The sequence below is a fragment of the Rhipicephalus sanguineus genome, chromosome 2, assembly GCF_013339695.2.
Source record: "Rhipicephalus sanguineus isolate Rsan-2018 chromosome 2, BIME_Rsan_1.4, whole genome shotgun sequence".
NCBI classification, from domain to species: Eukaryota; Metazoa; Arthropoda; class Arachnida; order Ixodida; family Ixodidae; genus Rhipicephalus; species Rhipicephalus sanguineus.
This window is the reverse complement of record NC_051177.1, coordinates 118,624,246-118,641,012: the sequence shown is the minus strand read 5'-3', so window position 1 is coordinate 118,641,012 and position 16,767 is coordinate 118,624,246. Positions and strand designations below refer to the sequence as shown.

The 16,767-nt window shown below is 46.5% G+C and overlaps 3 protein-coding genes across 10 annotated transcripts in view; 1 reads left to right on the top strand and 2 right to left on the bottom strand.

Annotated features, from left to right (window-relative positions):
* Nucleotides 1-5,886, top strand: part of LOC119383561 (condensin-2 complex subunit H2) — an 86,464-nt gene extending 80,578 nt beyond the window's left edge. For all 7 annotated transcript variants that reach the window (XM_049412577.1, XM_049412576.1, XM_037651786.2 and 4 more), the window contains one exon: nucleotides 1,285-5,886. In XM_049412577.1, coding sequence (XP_049268534.1) covers nucleotides 1,285-1,512 — 228 coding nt within the window. In that variant the 3' untranslated portion in view covers nucleotides 1,513-5,886. The remainder of the gene's footprint in view (nucleotides 1-1,284) is intronic.
* On the bottom strand, nucleotides 5,523-9,087 carry LOC119383564 (uncharacterized). 2 transcript variants are annotated; one of them, XM_037651792.2, is made up of 3 exons: nucleotides 8,425-9,087; nucleotides 8,251-8,299; nucleotides 5,523-7,693 (listed from the first exon to the last, which is right to left on the bottom strand). In XM_037651792.2, exons 1-3 carry the CDS (start codon nucleotides 8,464-8,466, stop codon nucleotides 7,470-7,472), a joined length of 315 nt encoding a protein of 104 aa, XP_037507720.1. In that variant the 5' UTR covers nucleotides 8,467-9,087; the 3' UTR covers nucleotides 5,523-7,469. The 2 variants fall into 2 exon arrangements, with proteins under 2 accessions (XP_037507720.1, XP_037507721.1); XM_037651793.2 differs by having other exon boundaries at nucleotides 8,251-8,296; nucleotides 8,425-9,085.
* A 6,600-nt stretch (nucleotides 9,088-15,687) lies between these two features.
* LOC119383560 (protein pygopus-like) lies at nucleotides 15,688-16,221 on the bottom strand. The gene has a single exon (XM_037651779.2). It carries the CDS (start codon nucleotides 16,219-16,221, stop codon nucleotides 15,688-15,690), a length of 534 nt encoding a protein of 177 aa, XP_037507707.2.
* Nucleotides 16,222-16,767: the final 546 nt, after the last annotated feature.

The window sequence follows — 16,767 nt, the reverse complement described above, 5'->3', positions numbered from 1 at the left end:
CGGATTTTTTTTTTTAAGAGAAAGCTCCCCAGTTGACAAAAATGTTGTCAACTGGGGACAAAAAATTTGAGACTCGACCCCAGGGTTGGTCGCTCTACCGTCTGAGCTAGCCACAATCATCATCAGCAGCCTGACTGCGCCTACTGCTGGGCAAAGGCCTCTCCCATGTTTCTCCGATTAACCCGGTCCTGCGCTTGCTGCGGCCAAGTTATCCCTCCTCAATCTCATCTACCCACCTAACTTTCTGCCTCCCCATCGCGTGCTTGCCTTCTCTTGGAAACCAATCTGTTACCCTTAATGACCAGCGGTTATCTTGTCTTCAAGCTACATGTCCTGCCCATGCCCATTTCTTCTTTGATTTCCACTAAGATGTCCTTAGCACGTTTGTTCCCTAGCCCACTCTACTCGGGTTGGGTCAGAGCGGAGCTTACCAGGAGGCTAGCAAATCGCAGTGTGAGGGCGAATTGACTCGTATCGGACCAGTCAAATCTTCTCAGTGGCAATCTTCGAGAAATGTTCTCATCTGCAGAAGTCTCTGCCATTTCCTCTGTTTTGAACTTTCTGCTCTCATCACGCCATTGTGCGAAATGCTTGAGCTGCCGAATGGCAGCATACTGATGCAAGTTAGTTCATTTTTTCTTTAACCCCTTCAGCGGCAGTTTGTGCAAATGCGTACATCAACTATGGAAGCACAACACGCACCGCGTTCCTTCGAATGGCTTGAAACGCAGTGTGCACATTTGTGCATGCTTCTTGAGTGGGCAATTAGCGGTCATTTAACTTCATTGCTGCAGAGGATCACTTTGCTGGCAACACTACCATGTTCGACAATCGTTCCACATGCCGTGCTCCAGAATCAACGTCAAGAGTATTATTTTTCTTTGCTCGAAACGGATACAACCAAAAAACAAACGGCACGCATTTCGGTGATTATTTTTATGCAATTGAAGCTGATAGATATTTAATTACATGCTAATTAACATTAATTACTAAAACTCACACAAAACAACACATTCCTTAATTTCCTTTATTGGAATGTAATTTTGAGTGTCTTGGGATTATGCTATGCGAATTTGATGCACTTGCAGACAGTGCATCATAACTTCGCGCCTGAAGGAGGTTAATGAAGCACGGATCAGACAAACTTCATCTAAGGAAGGACACAACGACAGGCAAAAAAGAAATTCACTTGCTTGCCTTTGTATTCCTCCTTGCTTATATATTGTGCCTCAGTTGACTGACCAGTGCATAATGTTTCGCTTTTTCATGCTCTTCTTTTTCCAGCGCAAGCGGCCAGCGGCCGTCTCGCATCCAGAGGACCCCAGTGATGTGTTGCGTGAGAACCCCGTGGTCCCCGACCCTGACTTTTGTGCGGACCCACGGCTTCCCCCAACCGTGCGGACAACTGTGCGCGCGAAGACGCGAATGCGCGCCGTGGCTGCAATCGCAGCGCTTGCGGACGATTCCTCCGAAGGTGAAAACGAAGAGAACATGGCGGCCGCCTTCGTGTAACCTAAGAGACTCCTCCTCGGTGGCGGCTACTGTGTATGTGTGTGTGTATGCGTACGTGCACATGTGTGCGTCGTTTGCCATGGCCTTCTTGCCTCACCACTTCCACTGCAGAGAAGGAACATCACGAAGAAGCAAGGAAGGCGTGGCAGCACTGAAAGTTTCACCGTGCTCCTTTTAAATCCCCTCGACCATCATCATTTGCTGCAGTGAAAGAAAGGATGCTGAAAGTTTTAGTACTTTGGTTCCACATTGGTTTCGCTAGTTTATTTTATTTTTTTAATCGATGACTGGTTTTTCTTAGGCCTCCCATCCTAAGTTTTACAAATTTTATTTAGTTTACATTGACATTGCACAGCTGCATGAAATGCGAGCATTTGACAAAGGCAACAAAGCCTGCACTGTGTCGGGCTCAGGTGGGAAAGCTCTACATTGCATACCAGACCCACCATCATCCTCCAGCCGTGGGTGCCTCTCCTAGGCTGACCCACAGCATGAGCTGGTGAACGTAGATAATCTAGACAACCATGGTCATCTTCCAGGAAGCCTTCCTGCGTTTTTCTGAAGCTAGGTTGAGTCATGGAGGTGAAAATGGTAGGGCTTAGCTGTCGCACCAGGCGAGTACACGACGCATTCTCTCACCTGAGCGTGGCAAATTCAATCTCCTTCTTGCTTTGTGGGCTTTGTTAAATGTACATTTCAGGTAGTGCTACACGTTTTAGCTTATTCAACTTTTGGTTTCTAATGCCAGTTCTTTAAATTCAGTTCCACATTGTGTATGTAGATGAGTATTTTAACCTTACCGCATAACTAGCTTCGAGGTCAGTGTGATGTTTTAACTGCACCGTAGATGTAAAATCTGGTTGCACTTTTATTTGTCCTGTCTCTTTTACTTTACTTTACTTGGTCTCACTTTACATTACGATGCTCTGAACCTCTTGTTGAGGTCATGAGTGTTATAAAAGGAAATTATATAAAGTGGTTTTAACTGCCTCCAGAAGGAGCTGGGAAACAGCTGCGCTGAAAACGAGGCAAAGTGAAGTATCACTGAAATGTTACTCGAACATTTTTTGTTTGTGGCAGTGGCTCTCTGCTGCTGTACTTGAGGTCGGGGGTTCGATTCGCGGCACTTGGGGCTTTGTTTCAGCTGCGGAATGCGAAAATCTTGTAAACTGCTTCTGGTGCAATTTGAAGAAACTCGCCCCATGTCAAAGTTAATTTGGAACCCTTCACTACAGCATATCTTGTCTCTGCGTGTCCCTTGGCGACACCAATCTGTAGTAAAAAAAAATGTTTTTAAAGAGGCTAATGTACTTATTTGTAAATTGCTCTTTCGATTCACAAGTTTCCTCAAAGGTAGCTGGACTTGGGTTTCAGTACAGCCAATTTGGCGACACTCACTGTGACCTCACGGTTATTTAAGACTGAACTCTGGAGTCAGTGAGACTTCCTATTGGTCGACCTACTCTGTAAATGGCCGCTACCTGAAAGCAAGAGCACTTAGAGAAGGACCAATGATTGGTGCAACTACGCACGGAAAACAAAATACTGCCGTCTCTCTCACTCAGTCTAAAAGTGCATGCCTAGATTTTGGCTTTCCTGTGTAACGGTTAGCAAAAGCAGGGCTGGGATCATGGGACAGTCCCTTCCAGTTCCATTCCGCTCTTACGACCGCCCTAGCCAGCAACAGAGTGCAGAAGCGGACTAGAACAGTTGCTATATTCTAACTATGATTGGCCCTACAAGAATTAGAGCTTTTGGTATTGCTTTGTAATTTCTGGTGCAGTCAGGCTGACCTTTGTGAACTCTCGGTTGTCACGAGGCTAGATTGCAGAGCCAGGGACGTACGCTACCTTCCTTCTCCGTTTTCCTTGCCAGTCATCAAACGCACACACATCACTTCCTCACCTTCTCATCATTGTCAAAAATGCTTACAGTTGGACTGGGCGTATAGCCACCATCACTACATCTATTTTTTTTTGCGCTTGGAAGCGCTTTTACGTGGACCTCTTACCTCCTTTTCCTGCTCTTTATGTTCATGTATGCATCTCTCAAGCTGCTTTCTGTGCTTGAGAATTTTACGTGTTGCCGTTTTTGCTTGACTGGTGAACCTTTTAGGGTCAACGTACTGCTGGACCTCTTAAGTTAATGCTGTCGAGCACAGCTGCGACGGACTCATCTGCAAATTGACTGTGAATTGGTGTGTGATTGAATGCACATTATTTTTTTTAACTGCTTGTACCCAACAGTGTAGAGAGACAGTGAGAATGCTTGTTCGGCTTTAGCGCATCCAAGCACCTCATGTCTCGAACCGTGGCTGTATATCTAGAAGTTTGGTTCTCTGCCCATCAGAAAACTTCTTAAGCAAACTTCCATGCATGTAAACTGTATGCGTGGAGCAGTGCTCGTGGTGGTCCAACTGACCGATCTGTTCTAATTACCCTCATGAATATGCGTTTCTCACAAAAATAGCGTGTAGCAAGGGAAGTTCCGATTTCTTGATCCAGCGTTAACTGGGTGCACGAAGATGTAGAAGAAATGAACTTTTGCAACTCTGGGGGATAAAAAAAGAACTGTTAGAACTCTTGTCATTCGCGTGTTCCGCTTTTCTTTGCAGCAGTGCGCGACAACCGTGTCAGAGACTGGACTTTCTTTCACTTGAAAACTAGAACGCGATAAGAGTGTACAATGGCTTTTCCCGCTACTGAAACTTCAAAATGTCATGTGAGAGAGATTTTTTGGTTGTATACATGTAACGCACTAGCTGTGAATGTTGACTGGTTCCGCCATGCAAACCATTGCGCCATTGCGTTAACCGCCCTGATGAGTTCTAAAAGCAGTCTGCATTTTGCAGTAGTGATGGCAAGGCAGATGCCTAACATTAGGATGTGCGTTTACTAGAAAGGAAGACTGCAGTGCCTTACCAATTCAGATGCGACAGGAAAACGAAAGAAAAAAAAAAAAAGCAACGGATCATCATTGCAGTCTGGTTCTTTTCTCACTCGCGCTCCTTTGTACAGTCCTTATCTCACGACACTTTATTATACACTTGTTGTCATCATATGTGTTGGTAGGCAACGATGTGCTTTGCTTATTAGCACCTGCATAGTTATTGTACAGATTTTGTAGCATTTTTTATTATTTTTCATCTGCTTCTTTACCGTGCGTCATCAAGGAGTTCTCAAGTTGTGGCATTTAAAAAAAAATGAGCCGCCCGGCTTAGCCTCTTGTGTTAGTTTCCTAGGCCCTTGTTAGCACAAGAGGGCACATTAACGGGACACTAAAGAGGAAAAAAATATTTTTTGCGTATTAGTAAATTAGTATTTTACAATACCAAAAGCACAGCTCTTGCTTGAACAAGAGGCTACGTATGCGAGGAAACGCGCGAAAAGAAAAATGCAAGTGGCGACACTATTTTGAAGTTCCTGCACAATCTTGCTGTGGGGTCTTAGATGTTGACGGATCTACTAAGGCCTACATAGTTCTTAATTGGGAAGAGTGTTATCTTTTGAGCTAGCCATAGACTCAACATACCAAGTTTCAAGAAATTCTGTCGAGCTATGTGGCCAAAATACGAGAAAAAAAAGTTCCCCTGAAATCCGCGACGTCACGTCAGCGCTCATGTGCGGAGATTTATATGTAAAGTTTTATCACTTTGAATTGATTGTTTCACTTTAGTGTCCCTTTAAAGTGTTCATTGGCCAATGCAATCGACATCTGCGTTTTAGCCGATGTTGAGGCTGAAAATTAAGGGGCAGGCTTCACCAGATTAAGTATTATGGCTTAGCTTGAGACTGCCTTGGGAGGAGAAGACAAGGAATGGAGCTCAAGTTAGGTTCAGAAGGCTCAGCGATTCTTGCATTGTTGCTAACCTGCATGTTAAAATTTAATCTTTTTGCCAGGGTTGCTTTTGTTCTGTGCAGGCTGCACTGTTGTATCGCTTGCAGAGGGTGAGAAATGGTGGGAATGGCGCCTGTACTTCTGGGACATTTAAAGTATATACTATACGTCTGTGTACAGCCAACCACAGCTTTATTTATGTAGAGCCATTGTAAATAGTGTACATTATGACCAAAGCATTCACAAAAGCACCATAGCAGCAGCTGCCAAATGATTTGAGTGGCACGCTACATTTTTATTTTTTTGCTGGAACCTCTGTAATGTAATATATGTCCATATTTGGAAGAAAAGCTCACAGTTTTCAGACCAGTGTGATTCATTCAGATTGCCTTTCATACCCACTTTTTCTTTTTGTCGGCACTGAAAGATTTTATTTGTACCCCATTTCGATGAACATCTGGCGCACTATTTGAGCGAAAAGAAGATGACAAAATTTGTGGAAATGTTTTGAGGACATTAAATGCATATTGGACTGGTTTCCCGCCTGTCTGTCCCAATGCCGATGAGTATTCGCATGCCGACAAACAAATGCATGCGTGGAATGAGCGTGCAGGTAAGACACTTGAAGAGATTGAAATACAAGGTCGTGCTCAAGGGATTCACAAAAGCTTGCAGCTTTCTGGCATTCATTAGTGTTTAGGTTTTAACTTGTGTTTGCTTGTTCACAACACTTGTTTAGCTGCAAGTGCTTGAGCTCTCAAGCACAGTCTTACATCCGGGCCACCATCATGGTGACCAGAGGTCATAATAGTGGCTAGAGGTCACCACCTCTAGTCGCAGTTCTGACTAGTGGTGCATTTGAACACAGGAGTGTGGCAGGCAAATGTTTGCAAAATGTGAATGCCCCGTAAAAATGTTTGACACCAGTTGGCAATGCTGATTAAAGCTTGTAAAGAGACAGGAAAATATGCGCTTTGCTCCTATCATGCGATAAAACTGCATTGAAATCTCGTGTCTTAATGGAAGGCGCATCGTTAAAGCCCTTTTTGTGTTGCTCATGTAGCCCAATGACAACTTGTTTGTTGACAAGTGCATGCCCTGAGGTTAGGATAAAAGCAATTGAGCAGTTTAGCAATCAGACAGACCTACGGAATGCAGCGAAATTGTTCCTTCAATGCACGGGCAAGACTAGTTATAAGTGACACAGCTATTAAGAATGCCTTCTGCGATACTGTGAATGAGTCCTATCTGAACCAGCAGTGAGCCTAGAAAAAGATTCAAATAGCAGCCTTTTTAAACACTTCTTTTACATGGCTACAACATTTGTCAAAAGCAAACCAGTTAGTTTCGTAAACGAAGACCACTGTGCAATATGGACTGAAACAATTACACATCTGCCACAGCAAAATAAAAGAAAATTCCAAGAACATGGCAAATTACAAGCAGACCTATGCAACGTGCAAGCTGGAGACAGGTGCTCAGCTCCGCAAGCGGAACAACGTGTATTGGGACAAAAATCTATGGAACTGGTGTTAAAGCATGCCCGTGTAAATTGTATAGGACTTTCATCTGTGCTAGCAAAGATTGGGCCGTAGCTTGCAACAACATTGCCAAATTTTTTTTTGTAAGGCACACAATGGTCAGTGCGGGCTTCCAGACAGGTGTATCAAATATTGAAATGGCTGCGAGAGTAAAACATTTTTAAAAAAAAAAACCTTCTTGCGGCTAATATTCCTCAACCTTTAAAAAAATGCAAGTCCAGGTTCACAGCACACCTAGCTTGCGGCAAGTTAATTGCTTTAATAGCGACCGTAAATGTGCCAGCACAAGGCAATACCCCCTGCTGAAAATGCTGGGAAATGCAGGCATGCGCTTTCATTATGACCTGCACACGACGCAAATGCCAACTTGATTCACCCATCTGTGCCCGCTTCGTGCCTCCACTTCTGGGAGCATGTCGTGTCGGGATGCATGCTGGCAGATGTGTTGCTCACGTAATGACAAATTAGCATCGCGAGGTATAAACGGAATAACAAGTGCTGGCGCCTTCACGATGGCAAACTGTTCACACAAAGTCTCCGCGCGATTGTTCTCGTGCTCCACAGGCGTGTTGCGCTCTTTCACTCGTCCTTGGACTTGTCCTTGCGCGCGACCACCTTGCGGGCCAGCTGGGTTCCGGTACCCAGGACGGTTGCTCCGGTGCCCAAGACGGTGGCTCCAACGTTGTATGTCGTTGACACCACCCACTTGGCGCCTCCCGCGCCGACGTTGTACACGCCCGAGGCTATGCCCTGAACCCAGCCGCTGGGAGTCGCGTTCGAACTGACGCCTGTCGATGGCTTCTCTGCGTCACAAGCAAATAAGTAACAGCTTTGGAGGCCAGCAGCTGCCATGTTTCCGCAAGCACGGCGCCACACGAAAATACGCTGTAGTACGTCGATCCCACAGAACATCAACCGACTGGTTAAACCAACCGCAAAACAATGGCCTAAACAAAGAGTATACGTGAAACGCTCTTTAAAAAAGCACTTCACCCAATTAATCAACGATGAATTAGGGCGCGCATTACGCGATAGTTACGGGCTGCAGCTGGAGCTGACAGTGTCATATTGCATCAGCCAACAGCGTTTTTGACAAACTTTACCGTTAATGGGGTGTCAACCTAAGTAGTACATGGCCTGGCGGCCATGATCATCTAATGCGTATTTTGCAATAATTAAGATGGGCAACGAAGTCAGACGTCATGCGCGGGCGCCAGTGAGGATACTTAACGGTAATTCGAACTTTAATCGAAATTTACTGGCGCGACTAGCGAACACAAGAAGCTGCTTGGCAATCGTCCGCTACGCTTCAATTTCGGCTACGTCGTCAGGGTAGTAGTACATCCGTATGCTGACTTACTTTCATCGTCTTTCGCCTTCTCCTCGACAGCATCCTCTCGTCCAGCCTGCTGCACGGAAGTAACGTTTATCGGAATCACTGAACTACGCCGCGTTTGCCAACGGAGCTAGAGCGCACAATTCTTTCTCGACACAAAAGGACCTTAAAAGAAAGGAATAAAATGTATTACGTTACCTTCTTTAGGCAAGCGGTGATCGGGTTGTACAGGTTTGACATCGCCGCTTCTTCCGCGCCGGGAGGTTATCGCACCCTGGCAAATCGGACGCGTAAACAAGTTCCGCGCTGTGCGGCTTGTTTTTCTAGCTGCTCCCTCCGGCGCCGAGAATTCTCCGTAGCCCACTGGTTTTCAAGTCTCGTACGGACGTCCGAAAGTCGCTGCCTTTCCGCTCGCTTCGGCCACGGCTTGGGCGCGACAAGGCAGGGCAAAAATCAGACGTGTCAACGCGCTCACAATGCCGCGCAAAACGTCACATGTTCGGAGCTGCGCGTTGGAACACGATAACGCCAATGCCGCTTCGCCTTTTGCACACACTGTGTTCGCCGCCTGCTGCTGTCGGGGAATGTAGCGCGCAGCATCTGCGTCGGGTCCGTGGCTCCAACTCAGCTGGCCGTGACGCAAGCAGCAGTTACGAAGCGCTTTGCGCCGTCCGTATCAAACGATATATATACTGAAGTGTCGCTTTTCGTTTAATATGTGCCCGCTACGATGACGCACCGGAGCGTGCTGTAGTTAAACCTGAGATAGCGCCTCGAACTTGGGAAGATATTTCTCGCACGTACTACGACGGACATCTCGGCATCTTTTCCCCCCGACGCCTCGCTCCTTTCCCTCCTGTTTCTCTCGCATCTCGCCGTTCCCGCGTTTTCGCGGTAGGCAACATTTGGTGCTGCTAACGACGCATGCGCGCTTTTCGTGTGGCGCTTCTCTCTGCGCGCTGTTGTCGCCTGCTAGGCGCTGCTAGGTGACATCGCCCGCATTCGAAAATTCTTCAACATAGTTCCAGCGTTTTAATGCTAGCAGAGCAGATAACCTGTAGTTTCATTATGCTGCGCGCACATGTTCACCTGACTGAGCTTTAGTGCGCTTCGAACTATCGCATGACGTGTTCAGCAAAACAGCGAGCGATCGCATCCCGCTCTTGTGGGGGCGCGAAAATCTAAAAAAAAAAGAGTTATGACGGAGAAGTGTATTATGTCGTCTATGTACTAAGTAAGACGATATTAAAATACGAAACAAAAAAATATGAGAGGAAAACTTCCAGCTTCGGGGCAAGTGCGCGATGAATGGATCCACGCCTTTCTGTGTCAGTAATCACTGTAGCGTACAGCCTTCTTTCCTCGTAGGTTTTCGCTTCTAGGTGCGCGTTCGGGAAGCCAGGTGGGTGCTATATATAAAGAAGAATAACTGGGTTTCGAGTCTGTCTGCCTCTTCTCTCTCCCCTCCCTTCCCTTTTGCTCCTCCTCTCCACGCTGCCTTCTCGTAACGGACGAGAGGAGGTGGCCCGATGGAGACGCGAGGGGGAAAGAAAAACCTAACGGGAAAGCCACCGGGCAAGTTCAAAGATCCGCGCTGTTCTAGTTTCGGCGGAGCTACTGCGGCTGGTCTCCTCCTAAGCTCTCGCGCGTGAATATCCTAAGGGAGCGCAGCGCGAAAAAAACAGCCCGTCGCTTTGGACTAGCCGCGCCGTAGAGGAGTCGTCGTCGTACGAATACGTCGCTGCTGCTCACGGCCGGGATCCATCTCTATGCAAAGTGAAGTGCTTTTGTGTCCACCACCGGCGGCTAGTGCTTGAAGAGCCCTGCCCTCTCTCCCCCTCCTTTTTGGATTAGTTGTTTTGGAGCTTTGCCGCGCAGGAGTCAACAGGTGAGTCTTCTCTGATTATATACCCTATGTTTTAGTACACGCATAGTTTTCGACAGCTTTCTTCCCTCTCCGATCAAACGCCGACACGGGGAGCGCGACTGCTTCTTCTTCTTCTTCTTCTTCTTCTTCTTCTTATTATTATTATTATTATTATTATTATTATTATTATTATTATTATTATTATTATTATTATTATTATTACTCGCAAGTTGAGGCTAGTTCGTATGTGGCGATCCTCTCAAAGGGCACGATGTACTGACTGCGACGCTGTTCCAATCGCTTGATGTTTTACGGTCAAGTTGCACTGTTCGGTGCAACGAGTGTTGTTTGTGCTTGCTTTCTATCGAATGCGCTACAGATGTGGGCAAAAATGTGTATACATACACAACTTTTCTTTGCATACAGAAATTCTTATATTGTTTGCCTTCTTTCTTTTCTTTCTTTTTAGCAGAACTGGCTGCAAGTGAACATCGTTCTGCATGCTTTGGGGCTATACTACGAATCAAAATCGATAAGTAATCTGTACCAGGTAAAAATACGTAAAGCAACAAGTTCTCTTCTTCTGTTCGCTGTCATACACACTTTTTCTTCTCTCTCTATCTCTCTTTTTTTTTAATTTCGAGAGCCTGTCCTTAGGCATATTACTGCGCGGCGTCATAAATACACATACACATTTGCTTCTTGTAGGAAGTATAACAGCGAGCGGTGGGACGGCCCGTGCATCCAGCGATCATACTGCTGTACCCGCGCTATCATATTCATATTTTTTTCCCCCGTGACTGTTCTCTTTTTATTCCGCAATGCAAGAAAAAACTATACGCAGCGTTGGCGGGGCATATTCCTTCTTCCCGCTTCTTGGTTCTAGATTTCGCTACCGCTGTCGCATCTTTGTGCGAAAACTGCAACGCGAGAAAGGATAGAGAGAGAGAGAGGAGGATAGAGATAGAGGGAGAGGGAAGGCCCTGGAGGGCGAGGGTTCGCGTGCGTTGGTCAAGCGGCGTCAGCTTTTCTTTCCTTAATTTAGCGCTTGCCCGATTCCTTTTGTTGCGTGTGTTTCATGCTCCTCTCTTCGTCGCGGAAGTCGTTCACGATCTAGGTGCGGCAATGTAGACGCCCCGCGCACGCAATAACAAACTTTCGATGACTCCGATCGCGAAGCTAGCAGGTGTGGTTACTCCGGATCCGACTGCGCTGTTGCAATCGTTGTTGTTGCTGTTGTTTAGTCGCACATTATGTACTACAAATACACGAATATTTTGAGTTTCGCAGGCGTAGGATCCCGTAGCACAAAGCTGTAAGAGGTAACCTTATGCTAAAGAATGCGGAGAAGAATGCGTGAGATACGGTGAAACAGAATGATGTCATCATCATCATCAGCCTGTCTACGCCCACTGCAGGGCAAAGGCCTCTCCCATGTTCCGCCAATCAACCCGGTCCTGTGCTTTCTGCTGCCACGTTATACCTACAAACTTCTTAATCTCATCTACCCACAGAATGATGTATCATAACATAAAGTTTACAGTGTTATGCATGCATAGAAAATACAATCGAAAGATGTACAGTGAATCAAGTTACGACGAGTACAATGATAACTGAGTAAATCAATTAGTGTAGAAACCTGAACCGTTGGGCCGGTTGGTGCGATATTTCTAGGATGACGAGCCGGAAAACTTGTCGACGAATGACTCTACGGTCGAAATGGACGCAGGATCGAGTGACAGGAAAGACGTTCCACTCGCAACTGAGTTTATTAGGCACGAAGAATTCCCGGGACGACAGCCGTGCATGCGCCAGAACTAGTGCACCATGCACTTAACGAAAACGTGCAAAGTATAAAAAGTAAGCCATCGAAGAAACAAGGGGAAAGAAAGATATGAGCTGATCATGACACGATAATATATGCCGAAAAGTGAACTAAACAAAGATGCTTTTTGTTTTGACAAAGATTGCCACCTAGAGTGAAGATGGCGTAAGCTGTGAACGGAGATATAAAAACGGGATACACTTAGAGGGGGTAGCCTATTATGAGCAACTCCCTGAGCCACCCGTTTTCTTCGGGATTCTTCGTTTAATAAACTCAGTCACAAGGTGAGCGTCTTTCCCGCCAGTCGTGTGTCGCTTTCTTCGGTGTCTTATTTATCGACAGCTTTTCCTATCTTCATCCTAGAAGCATCAATTAATGTAGATCGATGTGTCATTTTGATTACACGTTCTTTCAGAAGTTAACATGTGAGAAAAAAAAAGTGCGTAAACAAATATAATGATGCTGATCGCTTGATTGGGATCTTGTTCATGAGCTCAGCCGCTGCAAATCGCGCGGTATATGCATGCCGTGTCGGTATAGTTACAAGAAAGTTATTCTTGGATGCGAACCTGGTTGGGTTGGAATTATATAGACCAGCCGTTTTTAACGCGTTCGGAGAATACTTTTTCAGACCTGTATTATTGCTTGCTGATGGGTATGCGGTGATTTTACATCTGCAGTCTCGACACCCCATGGCGTCTAGCTTTCCGAGAGCGTCTTGCGTTGATCCGATTCGGACACGTTGGTTTTGTTCTGCTTCGACAAGGTCATGGGACTGCGGGTGAGGTGTTCGGGAAGCAGGCACATCTCATAATTTTCAATTTTCTCGCTTCAGCTGGAGGAATCCAATAACAAGTGAAATGCCAAATAATAATATCAAGCATGATGATCATGTGCATTTCTTCAGCGTTTTACCGAAAAGTTATGAACTGAGCTTGACAGGGCCAAGAAGCTGTTCTGCAAAGCAGTGCACGTAGAAAATAGACAGCAAACTCAACACGTAACATGGCGCAACAAATATGTTCGGCACATGCTTATTTTTTTTTCCACTTCTCAGTGCAGTGTAGTGATAAGGGCTGACATGCCGACCAATTGGCGGTTGCGCGGTACTCTTGATAGCACTCTGCAGCTGAGCACGTTACAAATTATGAGAGCATAACATCCTGCATTGATAAGAAGAAACGCGCTTTTCCCGCATATTTGCGAGGGTGCAGAACACTGGCGCAGCCCCCCCTCCCCCCAGGTTTTCAAATTTTCATGTGTAATATATATACACACACACAAACGCACGCCCGAAGATACATAAAGTATGGTTGCGTAACCCCCCTCGAAAAAATTTCCTCGCTACGCCCCTGTTGCAGACCCTGGTGCGCATCTGATCAGAAGAACTGGGTTGCAGTAATCAAAGGCGCAAGGAAACCATGAAGGAAACCATGAAAGGCGGAAATGGTATCTTTTTTTAAGGCCAGAGCATTACATGCCTCATCAAACGCGAAAATTGACCGTCGACCGTCGTCCCGCTCCCCCAGTTTAGAGTGAATGAGTGAATTCGTGCCATAAACAGAGCCGGGAGGTGGCTGGCAGGCATGGTCTGGCAGACTACCTCCCCTTAAGATGACTCTAGGGTCAATAAGAATGTTTCTCTTCTTCTAATAGAGTCAATCAGGATAATTCGACCTCAAGCCATCTGCTGAATTGCAATGACAACGTCAACGGAACCCTTGGAGGTATACATTGGACTCTCGGCGAGAATCATAGTGGGGCAGTACTTAAAAACAAAACGGGGGGGGGGGGGGGGAGGGTTATAACCAAGGATCTAGTATAAGCTCCTTGGTTATAACCCGGGCCCGATCGAATCTTCCCCTTTCCCCTCCTGGTTGGTGCCAATTTTCTCACATAACACTTACGTCACAGCCCGGCCTCTCCCCTTTTCTGTCTCCCTTTCCTACGCCCCCTGGATATTCGTAAGTGGGCCTTGTGCGTTCTACGTTTCACGCGAATACCCGAGTGGTTCGAGCTACTGCGTGCGATTGATAACTACAGGCGCGACGTGCGACGTACAGTGGTGATCTGTGACGTCTTCCCAGCTGATGAGGAGACGATCCCTTTTGAGGAGGAGGGCGCGCAACGTTTCGTGCAATTTTGCGGCTGTTTTGACGGCATGTTCGGATTCGGCACTTTGGATTCGGATCGTCACCCGATAATATACGCTCTGCGGTTGGTGGTTTTCAACGCCTAAACCACACTGTGGTCTAAACAAAGAGCCAGTGGCCAGTTACGAGCAACTCCATGTGTCTGATATTGATAAGAGGCTAATTCATTCGGGTAATATGGATGCTGTTTATAATGCACAGACGGATCAACTGCTGAAGGGAACACTTGCATGCAGGTCATGTCCGGATTTCGATCTCTTGCAAAAACATATATTGGCTTAGATTTGCATAAGAGCGCTGGTGGCTGACAGTTCAGACTCCTTTTGGCAGACTACTCCATTTGAGTGTTCCCCTTGACCAGTAGCGTAGCCAGATATTTTTGTTCTTTTTTTTGGAGGGGGGAGGGGGGTTCAACCATTCTTTATGTATGCTCATGCGTGCGTTTGTATATGTGCGTGTATACAAAATCATGCAAAATTGAAAAAAATCGGGGGGGGGGGGCAATGTTTGAAACCCCATCCCCCCACTCTGCGTGTTCTTGCGTGAACTTCACAAAATCACAAATACACATAAAATGAAGCTGATCTGTTTGTCCGATTTCACTACATGAAGCTGGACAGGTATACATATATGGCAAAAATCTGGTAATCAATTTTGGTATACGGCTTCGAGGAAAAGCTGCTTCAACATTTGATATTCCTACTGACTTGTTGGCTGGACTGTTCCAAAGTCTGCCTGCGGTAAGAACGTCCATCTATTCTGCATTAACTATATATAGGCGCACTGAACTTAGTACAATTTATTCATCTATTTGCAGCTTATCGGTGGCTTGAAGACAAGGCAAGAGGGCAAAATACGTGATCTTATATCTACGTATTTTTGAGCAGAATGTTGTTTATTGTTCAATACAAAAAAATGTTCATAATGCCGCTTCTGTTCTATTTGGCTACAAGTGCGGCAACAAGATTAAATGACATGGGTACTTTGGCTACTTTTAGCTTGAGTTCTGACCCCATTTCAAATCTACCCAACGGCAACCCTGCTGAAAGGCCACGCTTTACTGATGTAGTTTGCAGTTTTGCGTTGTGATGTACTACAGTAGCTTCGCTTTAGTGCAGGCGTAGATAACCGTCGTATGTACAATAAAATACCGCATTCGAGACGGCACGCATTTGAAAACGAAACCTAAGAAACGCGCTGCTTTATTCTAAACGCAGCCAAGTTAGAGCAATGCGCCTGAGCAGCCACACAAATGCTGGACAGTAGTGCTGGCTTGATGATGTACACAGCATCGGCGACAGGGGCGTAGCCAGAAATTTTTTTCGGGGGGGGGGGGGGGTTCAACCATACTTTATGTATGTTGGTGCGTGCGTTTGTATCTGTGCGTGTATATATACGCAATCAAATTTGAAAATTTTCAGGGGGGGGGGCCAAGGCTCCCGTCAGGGAGCCTTGTTCACAAAGAAAAAAAATGTATGCTTTCAAAACTTTTAATCTTTGTTACAAAATGTCACGCAAAAGTTCTTGCGTCCGTCAGGTGGCCGAATAAAGTTCGCGGTGTATTCCACATGTCGTAAAAATGAGCAGAATCGAGTGCTCGTTACGAGTAAAGTCCGCTAATTCCCATCTCGCACCACGCTCGACGACAGGCACGACACCTCAAGTGGTACGTTCCTGGACGAAGCGCATCGGTCGCAGACCCACTCGGTGAACGCCTCTCGCGTGAACATATCGAACGCGTCGTTCGTGAGGTCCGTGCAGGCGCGGTGGAACCAAAAATTGCACCCGCTATCGCAGAGGATCGCCTCATCGTAGTCCTCCACTGCCTTATGGCACACGCCGCAAGGATAAATGGGCGCTGCGGTCGGGTTCCCTCGGTCGTACACCATCCGCCGACTTGAAGAGTAGACCTTACCCGACGCGTTGCCCGAGGACTTCGGCTTATGAGGTTGCACCGCTGACGACGGCGACATTGCGGGCGCCTTCACAGGCGGCATCCGGGCCTGTGGAGATTGCGGAGGCTGGTGTAGCGTGGCCGGGCGGGGTGACGCCCCTGGTTGAGGCGAGTTGTCGGCATCGTCCGAAGAGCTCGATGCGGCGATGGTCTCGCTGTGGCCCGTTATTTGGAGCGGCTGCACCGAGTCCAGCATCGACGGGCTCGACGTAGTCGCTTGCGTGGGACACTACGAAAAAAAATAAATAAATAGCATAATGAAACACCGCTCCGCAAATATATGCTTTTTTTTCTAAGTTATTAGGCATGTTCAATGTGACCATGAAATTGGACTTCCTTTCGTACTGCCTGGCTCATTATCAGTTCCTAGCCAGGGGCGGCCGGGTAGAGCTTAGTTAGCTATGCATGAAAATATAACAGCATGCCGCTAACGAGAAAGAAACTATATCGCGATAGAAATGTTAGGATATTTTAATTGCGTACCGGCGTATAGACCGGGGGGGGGGGGGGGGGGTACGTACGCCCCCACTCTCTCCCGGGACTCCAAACGCACGCAGAAATCACACGCAAACGCACGCGAGAGCATGATTAAAGGTTAGTTCAAATTTTAGGCATTCTTGGCACATTCAATGCAGATTCAAAGGGTCAAAAATTGCTTGTTAAAGCGAATTAAGGTATGACGCTAATAGCTTCATAATTTCATCTGCCGTAGTAAGAGTCATTCTGAAAAGATGCCGCATAG

Excerpts from the sequence above, each read along its gene's own strand:
- LOC119383564 (XM_037651792.2), bottom strand. The coding sequence starts at position 8,466 with ATGTCAAACCTGTACAACCCGATCACCGCTTGCCTAAAGAAG. Across the intron at positions 8,300-8,424 it reads TCACCGCTTGCCTAAAGAAG|CAGGCTGGACGAGAGGATGC; the intron begins GTAACGTAATAC and ends ACTTCCGTGCAG. Across the intron at positions 7,694-8,250 it reads GAAGGCGAAAGACGATGAAA|AGAAGCCATCGACAGGCGTC; the intron begins GTAAGTCAGCAT and ends CTTGTGACGCAG.
- LOC119383560 (XM_037651779.2), bottom strand. The coding sequence starts at position 16,221 with ATGCTGGACTCGGTGCAGCCGCTCCAAATAACGGGCCACAGCGAGACC.